Source organism: Poecilia reticulata, chromosome 3 (genome assembly GCF_904066995.2).
Source record: "Poecilia reticulata chromosome 3, P_reticulata-male-v2, whole genome shotgun sequence".
Classification (NCBI taxonomy): Eukaryota; Metazoa; Chordata; class Actinopteri; order Cyprinodontiformes; family Poeciliidae; genus Poecilia; species Poecilia reticulata.
Genome location: NC_088832.1, coordinates 15,837,506 through 15,848,164, shown reverse-complemented (window position 1 = coordinate 15,848,164; position 10,659 = coordinate 15,837,506). Strand labels below are relative to the sequence as shown.

The 10,659-nt window shown below is 36.0% G+C and overlaps 3 protein-coding genes across 3 annotated transcripts in view; all 3 read left to right on the top strand.

Moving 5' to 3' along the window:
- LOC103462393 (ferritin, heavy subunit) overlaps positions 1 to 10,659 on the top strand; it is a 201,145-nt gene that overhangs the window by 183,318 nt on the left and 7,168 nt on the right. The gene's annotated exons all lie outside the window — the stretch shown is intronic.
- The window catches only part of LOC103462394 (large ribosomal subunit protein P2-like), a 106,487-nt gene that overhangs the window by 92,552 nt on the left and 3,276 nt on the right, over positions 1 to 10,659 (top strand). The window lies entirely within an intron of this gene.
- Positions 1,972 to 10,433, top strand: lin7c (lin-7 homolog C (C. elegans)). The gene is made up of 5 exons (XM_008405145.3): positions 1,972 to 2,190; positions 3,780 to 3,898; positions 3,983 to 4,054; positions 4,175 to 4,384; positions 5,509 to 10,433. Exons 1-5 carry the CDS (start codon positions 2,154 to 2,156, stop codon positions 5,674 to 5,676), a joined length of 606 nt encoding a protein of 201 aa, XP_008403367.1. The 5' UTR covers positions 1,972 to 2,153; the 3' UTR covers positions 5,677 to 10,433.

Here is a 10,659-nt window from a genome sequence, read left to right as displayed (position 1 = left end):
ATAGGCAACTGAAAAAACACAATCAATGTCGATACAGTTTCAACAGTGCATCTTTAGGTAGATTAATTTGCGAACAGCTGAGAAGGGAAATACTGGTATGTTACACCAAAAAGGCATGTTTTTGACAAAAGCAACACATTTTATGACCACCTGCAAAGCTACTTCAGAGGGATTTATTTATTTTTTGTTCAAGCTGCAGGAAAACAATTGTGGAATAATAGGGAAAGTAAGAAAACTGTCTTTGGTGACAAATGGAGCAAATGCTCTCTTCCAACACAGTAAAGCAACTTAAATAAATTAAATTTTATATATTTTAATATATTCTTTTCCATAGATCACTCAACTTGAGAGTGAGAAATATCATGAAAAACATGCCTGCAGCTTCAAGTGCAGACTAGTAGAAGTGTTTGAGTACACATCGGGCATGTCTGAGGTTGACAGTGATGGATTCAGCCACCCATACATTTGTGTACATTATAGATATACACCCAAGATTTTCTTCGGAGTTCAAGGTAATCCCATGTTTGAATCATTTTCAACAGAGCAGTTGTCACTGATCTTACCCAGCTCTCATGCTCAGTGTAAGCAAAAGGAGAAGCCATCCTTGACATCTGGGAGACGACTGATACATTCCCACCAGCAGAAGCACCTCACAGCGTTACATGCCAAGTCTAAACGTCACAGTTTAAGGTTTTGACTGGAACAGAAGTAGACTGTATTTATCCTCTGCTTGAGACATTTTGGAAATACCATGTTTTTTTGTTTTTTTTCATTATCATCAAGAACCTCCAGATCCCAATCACTTAATATATTCTTTTCAACTGAAAGGTAAGTGTTGCCGCTGAATACAAAAGAAGAGTCTGTCAACTTCTCCTGGAAGGATCCTTCAGCAATACCAGATGAAATGAAGTTTAGTCTCTAAGAAAAAGGTTTCTCATCGTGGCCACAAAGCCATTTTGATGCGAGAAGAAAAGCCATGTGCTCTCAAAGATATTTCTCACTAAGACGGAGCTGAAGCGTATTTTGTCAAATTCAAGTACAAACACATCCCTGGCGAAAAAAAAAACTAAAACCCAGGAACAATGAATCAAACACGGGGACTCTTGCTCGATAAGGTAGGTGCTCCAATTCCCAGGAGAATGAGCCTCAGGCTGTTTTTGTTGCAACAATTTACAAGTGAAAGAAAACTGCCATGCTCTAATTACACACTTCTTGATGACAGTTGTCAGAGAGGCCCCTGTTCGAATGACAGAAATATAGTAATATTCAAATGTAGCACAGAACAATTACTACGTCATGATATGGTGTTTTGTTTTTTTCTATTTTTTTGAGCTGGGGCAGTAGCTGAAGAAATTAAAACAATCTCAAAAATGAACAAAAAATTACAACTGCTGCACAGATTTTAAACTATGTTAGGCTAAACACATTTCCCAGTCAACAATGTTACGGAACTTTAACAAACTTTTTTGTGTGCGTTTCATCACTACATGGGGTGTGGTCAGAATTGAATCATGCTCCTAAGTTGACGTACAGAGAAAGAGAGAGAGCAGTGCAGCAGAAGCACCTCTGATGATCCTAGAGCAATGCTACAATTAGCCACAGGAGGGCAGTAAAGAAACTAATCTACTTCTGTGCGAAAACCCAATTTTTTTTCTGAGGGCTCCATTTTAATAGAATAAACTCTAATATTTACCTCTATAACGAGCAGAGTTACAACGTTAGAATTAGCGTACGCATGAAACGTGCCTAAAAAGAAGACATGGCGGAGATGGAAGGAGAAAAAGGAAGAACAGAATAGCTGAACAACAAATACTGATTCATATATATTATGTTTGGTTTAAAGAACAGTTACACGAGTCAAAATTGATACGTTATCTAATAAACAATTAAAGACACTTCTGTGCAGAAAATGGAAATCATCTTACACATAAAGCCAGCAAAAGCACAAATTTTTCTCGGAGTAGTCCTCTGTTCGAGGCTCACCTGAACGCAACATAACACTGGCAGCTAGCCTAGCCGTGCTAACAGAGCTAATCTGATTTATCGACTCAGTTAAGCGCACGAAACGTTCACCAGGATTACCAAATTTAGTTTTCCTTATATTCCCCAAAGCGGAATATCAATCTAAAATCGTCCAAATTCTGTTTTGGAGAATGGCATCTCTTGGGGAGCCTGTGCGATTGGAAAGAGGTAACAATAATTAGCTAGCTAGTTTCAGTTATACGAGAAAGGCATTGACCTAGCTTAGCTGGTTATTGTTTGAATAAAAGTTGTATTACTTTCGCGTTCACGTTATTATTTGGTTGCATACACTGGATTAAATACGTCTTATGAATCATTCAAGTCGATTTCTTTTGGTCAAAGGATAATAAATACAGCGTTAAATTGTTTAAGTCACACTAGCTAACTAGCTAATATTGACAACAGTGATGGACAAACCCAGCTGCTCTAATGAAGTTATGTAGAAATTAAAAGCCTTACAAATCAAAATGTGTTCATTGTTATTTGCATGAAGAAGAAAAAACTGACATGTAATACTCTAGATCTATTTCGAATAAATGGACATTTGTAATAGCAAATTACGCCTTTAAACTGGCACTTATTTCTTCATTTGTTACACCAGACTTAAACAGGTTTAAAAGTGCCTCACAGAAATGAAGTACATGCATGTCTTTACAGTAAGCAGTTTGTTAGTAATGTTTGTTGGCCTTTTTTGAACAATGCTTACAGTGAATAGCTTTTCGAGCTGATGACAACGGAAACTGAAGGAACTCTGATGACTTGAGGATGCCTTGCCTATGAAAAGCAATATTTTAACAAATGTTAATGTACAAGACACTGGGGCAGTGATCTGGGCAGTGCTGTAAAATGCGTACTTTTCTTGGTGTAGAGCTGCACCTCTAAATATGCTTTTGCAGTAATTAACCTATTAAAAATAGAAGAATATAACCCTTTTCAGGGTGATGGTGTTGCTGGTAATTACTCAGTTTAAACCAGTTAAAGTGGCAAGTGACGCAAAGTTCCTTAAAAATCTAAACAACATTCATGGGATGCTTTGAGACTTATAGTATCACTGTGCATGGCATCAACTGCAGCTGTTGATTATATTAAGTCACAGACTTCATCACAATATTAATGTTAGCATAATTGCAATTTCAGAATGCAATATTTGGTAAGTCAAATTTCTAAGGTTACTTTTACATATCTCATTTGGCTGGTTGGATGAACTTTTACTGCCCTTATTAAATACACAATATAAATTTCAGTCCATAAAATGCTTAAGCTTACATTTATAAGGGAACATGGAGAAGAGCAGAAAACGTGTGTTAATCATAATCTATAATAATTATACCCCAATTCTCTGGTTTTCTAATACCTTGCTGCTCTAGTTTCAACACAAATGTAATACTATGACTAAATTGTTTTTATTTAAAATCTGAAAACAACAAATATTTCTGCTTCGGCTAACACTGGGACTCTTACTTAATACTGTAGGTAACATATTGTCATCTTTATAAAATAATAGCTTAAGTAAATAAGGTGACGGAAGGTGACAATATTGCATTTTTTGCAATTTAAATCTTTACATGGTAACAGAAGTACAATATCTAATAACATCAGCTGGTTAGTTGATTGGCCTATCGTCTTGGGAAGCTAGCCTGCTGTGGGTTGCTTAACAAATAGGCTGCCTAAAATCATGGCTTAGTGCTCAGATGAAGTTTGTTGATTCATTTGTGAATATTACACTGTGATGGATCTGCATATGTTCTGGTCGACAGATATCAACCGTGCAATTGAGCTGCTTGATAAGCTGCAGAGGACAGGGGAAGTTCCTCCTCAGAAGCTGCAGGCGCTGCAGAGGGTCCTGCAGAGTGAATTCTGCAACGCTGTCAGAGAAGTGAGACTATTTGAACATTGGACTGTCTATTTTCTATCCTGGTGCATTGTTTTAGTAATTTGGGTTATTTTTGTGCATCTTTAGGTTTATGAGCATGTGTATGAAACGGTGGACATTAACAGCAGTCCTGAGGTCAGAGCCAACGCCACAGCTAAGGTAGGCTTCGGATTACTCTCTAATCCACAATTACCTTCAATTCCTATTGCATCGGTAAACATTTTCCTTTGATTGCAGCATATTTCCAAGTGCTAAATGAGCTAGTTTGCTTATTTTTAGGCAACCGTGGCAGCTTTTGCAGCAAGTGAGGGACACTCGCATCCACGTGTGGTGGAGCTGCCCAAGACAGAGGAAGGCTTGGGTTTTAACATAATGGGCGGAAAGGAGCAAAACTCGCCGATTTACATCTCACGGATCATCCCGGCAGGCATCGCCGACCGACATGGAGGCCTTAAAAGAGGCGACCAGCTTCTCTCTGTTAATGGGGTGGTACGTTCGGAGAATTACTAAGAGAAACTTGAAGCTTTAGCCTGACACACCTCAGTCTGAAAGTATTTAGCGACTTTTGTGGACAGTCGATATTAGTCAAAGTACAGCTGTGCGCAAGAGGACCCTAAACATTTAAAAGTTATGCATACTTAAAATGTTAAAGGGGTAATATTATGAAAAGGCGACTTTTTTGAGCTTTACATCATGTTATAATGCTGTTCCCTCACCAAAAACGTACCTGGAGTGTTGTCTTGATTCTTTTTGTGCACATTTGAGAAATCCTTTAATCTCCCATGGCAGCCATTGAGCTGTGCAAGACGCCTGGGTGGACCTAGCACCGCCTTCGAGGTGCAGCTCCTGCTCAGAGATGTGGTTTCCAAGTTTCCGCCTCACTGCAAGTCCCCCACACAGCTCCTTCAGACTAGCCAGGAGCAAATAGCAAAAAAAAAAAAAAAAAAATCCTGGTGGAACTGCACATCTGCTGAGCTCATAATACGACTTCTCAGTACAATACTGGTAAAAAATGTTGTTAAAGGTTAAAAGAGGAGCCATGTTGTGATGACTTCCTGAAGGCAGAGTGTTGGAAAGAGTCGGACTTTGATAAAGAGACAAAGGCCCAATTTCAAAGCATAAAGTTATTAAGTTAATTTCTTTTGAGTCAAATTTTATATATGGAATTTTTTATAACAATTGAAGATAAAATGGTTATCTGATTGTGCTATGAAATGGTACTATGTGCCTGGAAAACACATAATACTGACAATTTAAGAAGGTCAACAGTCCCCCTTGATTTCAGAGGCCCTTAACATTCTGTATTTAAAAAAAACTCTGTTGGTCTAAGGTTCAAATTTCCTCAAAAATTTAATTTTTGGCTACATTTAATTAGGACTCATAATCAAAATGATCAAAGAAATATATCACCATGCATGTAATAAATCTTAATAGTTTCACTGAAATTCAGCAATATTCCAATTTGCACATGTACTTAGCTTTGTTTGTATTAAATAAATCATTTGAAGCCGGTAGAGGCAGATAGTGAGTTGGTTCTTACGTTTCCCTTTATAAAGCACTTGTGGGAAACAGATTCCCACAGGTTGTGAAATCTGTATTTTCTGTTTCCGCAGAGCGTGGAGGGTGAGCACCATGAGAAAGCTGTGGAACTCCTCAAAGCAGCCCAGGGCACAGTGAAGCTGGTTGTAAGGTACACCCCCAAAGTCCTTGAGGAGATGGAGTCACGATTTGAGAAAATGAGGTCGGCAAAGCGCCGGCAACAGAACAACTACCCGCAGTAGGATTTTTCCAGCTTCCTGCTCAGTTCCCCTGGGTCTCCTCTTTTAGTTATTTTGGTTATCTGCTCTAGTCTCTTTTTATCCCCTTGTTCACTCACTCTACTCCCTCCACACACAAAAGGAAAAAAAAAACTTGAGTAATTTTAGTTATTTCTATCATATGCTGTATATTGTGCTTCTAATCTCTGTAGCATTTTAATATTAACCACTGTTACTGTACTTGACACTAAAACTCTAGATACACTAGAATGATCATGATTGTCTGTGACTTGACAATTTGAATGCAGATTTGGCTTTTTATTTTTTTTTAAGGTAAACTGTGTGACTCTTTTTGACGGAGAAGGATTTTATTTGTTTCATCACGGCCAATACCAAGTCCCTCAGGGCAAACAGTCATGTGCTGTGGAAACTAACCTTGTTTTATTTTAACATTTTAGATGCAAGTACTGGTGACTGGTGGCAGGAATTAAACCAACAAAGTACGCTTTCTTAAAAAAATACATCATTTTAGTGAACAAAAATTTAATCAGACATTTTAAATTTAATGGCATTTAACAAACATGTCATCAATAGAAAGACTTGGAAGTTGATATAAAAGTGATGTTTGGCTTAAAAAAGAAAGATAATCACTGTATTCTCAAAGCTCAGGCTGCACAATAACAAGCCCAGCAGGGATTTAATGGGGTCTCAACAAGTCTAGAGCCGAGCTGGTGCCACCGCAGAGCTTCACGTTGTAACATTTCTCAGAGTTTGACACCTTCAGAAGCACAGGCTCTGCAGTCACCCTGAGCCGAGACAAAACCTGTTCAGTTTCCACTCATCTCATCACGATGCATATTTCTGTTAGTAATGTACAGTATACTCATCATGGAGTGGAATCTCACAGCTTTAGTGAACTTTTCATTATTTTCAACAGCCATGATTTCTGTAGCAGAATTTTTGTACTTCTACAACGAGGTCAGATTTTTATTCTAAGAATTTGGTTTCTAAAATCTGTGAAGTCTCAGAAACAAAAATCATTTTGGTAGTTTTGAATCCCCTCATAGGTTTCTGGTTTCTTTCTTCTCGTGATGATTTAATGTTATACAGGAGACTTCATAACTGACTACTAGGAACACCGTACTACCACCGCTATGTTTGACACTAGGTTATGTCTACCTAGCACCTGATCTTTGTATAACCAGAAAATATTCAAATAAAGAGCATTTTCTTTGGCTACGTTGATCAGCTGGAAACTTTGTTGGAACTAAAGGTGCTTAAAGTTGATGAGTGAGGTTTCTTTATTTGGCAGCAGTCTGATGTAAAACTGCAGTCAGTGACACAGGTTTAGGGTGAGACTGATCATTTGATGGTTTCTGCCAGTTTGAGCTATTTTTCTGCCAACCTAATAGTAAGCCTTAAAGTGATGTGTATGTACGATCACATTTTTACGACCTTAAGGTCTACCGTTAAGAAATGAATGTAGAGATTTGTTCCTTTTCCTGGATCTGCTTTTGGACTTCCCTTGTTTTTGGGGTTGTTTGATACAGTGATCGCTGCAGGATGGCAGAAAAAGCACAGAAAGTTGGGAGATGTTTTTATTAATTTTATGATTATCACATCTTTGACACTTTAATTACCACTGAAATAATCATCGAGGTCGGAATATGGATGTATTCGATCCTGTGTCGTCTTTTGGAAAATGGTCATTTCCAAATGAAATAGAATTGTACACAGCGAACAATGCTTAATAAAATCTTTCATTATTATTATTTTATTTTTTTTAAACAAAAGAGCAGAGTTTAACCCAAGATGGTATACAAGACCTCTGTACCAAAATGAAGTGTGGTTGCACATTTCCTGGAAGTTTTAGTATTTTCCAAAAGTGAACATCTCATTTCACACTACCTTCATTCTCCATTTATACCCTGGAGTTGATGAAATCATTGAAGAGTTAATGAGAAAATTATAACAGAGGCTTTTTAATTAATCGTCTAGATGCTTTCAGAAAGAACAGAAAGCTGCAGGTATTTCCTTCAGTAATTAAAAATATAACAATAATTTTCTCAAAACTGTCTTTGCCTCATTTCTCACATGCATGCATACTATTTCCAAAAATACACATACAAAAATGTGTTTTTTATGAATTACGATCCAAAATTTCACTATAATCTTTCATATAATAAACACTCCGCTTACATATGCATCACTGCATGTAAAATAATGTCTTGTATTCCTGAAGTCTTTTCATTTCTGGATTCTGAAGAAAAAAAAATCTCATGATAAAATGTGTATTGGGAATTATTTGAGTTGGTAATTACAGCAGCAGAAGTGACATGAGGAATTTCTTGCTTTTCTAGTAAAGGACATATAAAAGATGATTCTAAGTTTAAAACTATTAAAATTCCTCACAAATTAGATCAAATTTATTAGCAAAGCTTTTTTTCTCTCCTTGTTTCTGATGTTAAATGTGTAGCATGCTGCAAAGTATGTTTTAGTTGTCCAAGCCATACAGTTGACTCAGGATTGATATGCTGCATCCCTGGGACACTAGAGCATCAATAGTAGCTCTGATCAATCTAAATGAAGGAAACGGATGACAAATGAAGTGATTTTAACAGCTCTTTAGTAGAAGTAGTCATGTTTAAAGAAGTAGTAGTTTTGATTTTTAAAAATTAGAATAATAAAGTTAAATCAACATCTAAGTTTTAGCATGTTCTTACATAACAGAGATGACCTGAACCCAGTGTAAATACAGTTTTTGTGAGCGGTGCATGAAATTTGATCATTGAATGTACAGATTGGTGATATTTTTTGTGGTATTTCACATAAAATCTATTGACAACATCAAGAGACAAATAGGACAGCTCTCACTAAAAAAGAATTCATTAATAGTCTCTGAATTGACTAATAAAAGTATTTTGTGGCACATTTTGGGGGCAGTTTCAAGTTCTTGTGAAGGGGGTGTTAAAATGTAACAAGTTGCATAAACAATAGATTCTGAGCTCAAGGTGCAGTTTCATTTAATGGCTTACATCCATAACTTTTGCAAAAAAACAAAACAAAACAAATAATTGTTGGGTAAAATTTTTTTAAATGGAACAGGCTCAATGCAAATCAATTATCTATGCAAAGTCATTTCACAAACTTCAGAAATAAAACCTTTTGGTGCAAAACAAGTGAACAATATTGTACGACAGAATGTTACTCAAAATTGCTGTTGAACCTGAGGCTAATGGTGTACTGTGATTCATGGGAGTTACACAGCTTTACTAAACCATTCTCGTTCTGACCACCGTCTATGCTTAAAATATGAGACTTAAACTCCTAATTAGTGATTGTTAAAAGGCTTTAGGGAGGATCATCTTCAGTAGTTACCTTTTTATTGAGAATTATTTAGCATTGTATGATAATGACATAATCCGAAAAGAGAGTTAAAGTATTTGTCTACATCTGTCTGCTGGTGTAACTTGCGGTTCAAGCTGATCAGAACCAGTTTGTTTGAGTTTGTTTGGGCTGCAAGTAGCAAATCAGTTCACAAATGTACTTGAATGGGTGCAACTTCACAATAAGACTCCCCTTAGATGATATTCCTACTTAGTTAAACCTGCTACTCACAAGAGTTCAGAAACAGAAATGAAATCAGGCTTGTGTATTGCTTTTCAGGACACTCAAAGACACTTTACATAAAATCAGTCATTTCCATTCACGCACACATTCACACAAAAAAAGAAACTTTTCATACATTAATGTAGATTCACTATTACATTAAATTTATCCCTCCCATCTTGCCCATTAACCAATGTCCTATGACTGCTTTAGAATGGTTTATAAATTAACAACTTATTTATAACTGGTTATTTACTATTTACCACTCATAAGGGGAGTTTTGTTATAAAGTTGTGCCCATAAATTGGTGGAAATATTGGAATTGAATACTGAAATGTTTTCATGTCTACTTAGAACAACATTTTGTTGTTATTTTCTAAGTAATACATGGTATGATCTTATTAACGCTAAAGACACTGATTGCATATGATTCTTATTTCAAAGAAGGAATATTTAGACATTTGTTGTAGCTTACTCGAATTTACTTTTGAGTTGAATGTAAATAAAAGTCCTCAAATAGAATAAACTTTGTTCCCTAATTAAGTTTAAATCCAACAGTAGCTTGCTTAGCGTAATCCTCGCCTGCAAACATGCTCATATCAGAAAGTAAACATAATGAGACTTAGCTATGACACTGCATAGTCACTGTTCCTCTGAATGTTTATGGTCATTATCTTGAGTTCAACTTTTTACAGGTTTTCCTCGTCTGTAAATCTGAATGGTCAATAGAATATTTTTTATAATAGTTTTCTTTTGATAATTATTCTCAATTTTGTAAGTGGTTTTCCTAAAAAAAAATATAAATAATACCAGGAATTGGTACTTCCATTTTGTCTGTGTACTAGGGCAATATCAGCTCAACCTTTCTAGAAGGAAACTGAATCACAAAAGGTAAATGGTCCGATGTCGGTGCTTCTTTTCTGAGCTCTGAAATTGTTTTCTTTGTAAAACTAAAACTAAACTTAATACATTTGTTCAAACTGTTAATAATATCTTCAGATTTTTTGGTCAGTTTTGAATCAATCTTAAGATCAGTAGATGGTGTTATGTTATTTTGTGTTGTCTGGTTTTGTTTTATTTACTCTTACATTGATGTGGAATGTAAAATGTGATGTAGAACAATGAATATAGTTGTATCAGACACTCAATAAATTGTGCTTACATTTATGAAATTTAAGTGTTTTGTGTTTATTCTTAGAGAGATCCTACCTTTCACTGCAACTCTGTATATATTTTTATAGTTTGAAAAGTTTACTTCATAAGGGAACAACATTTTCAACTGTCTTCGTATCAGTGTGATCATGTCAGTATTAAGTTGTTAAAGAGTCCATCTTAAGTATCAGCATCAGAGGATTGCTTGGCTTGAAATGATGTATTCTTGTGTTAGCAATCGTTACT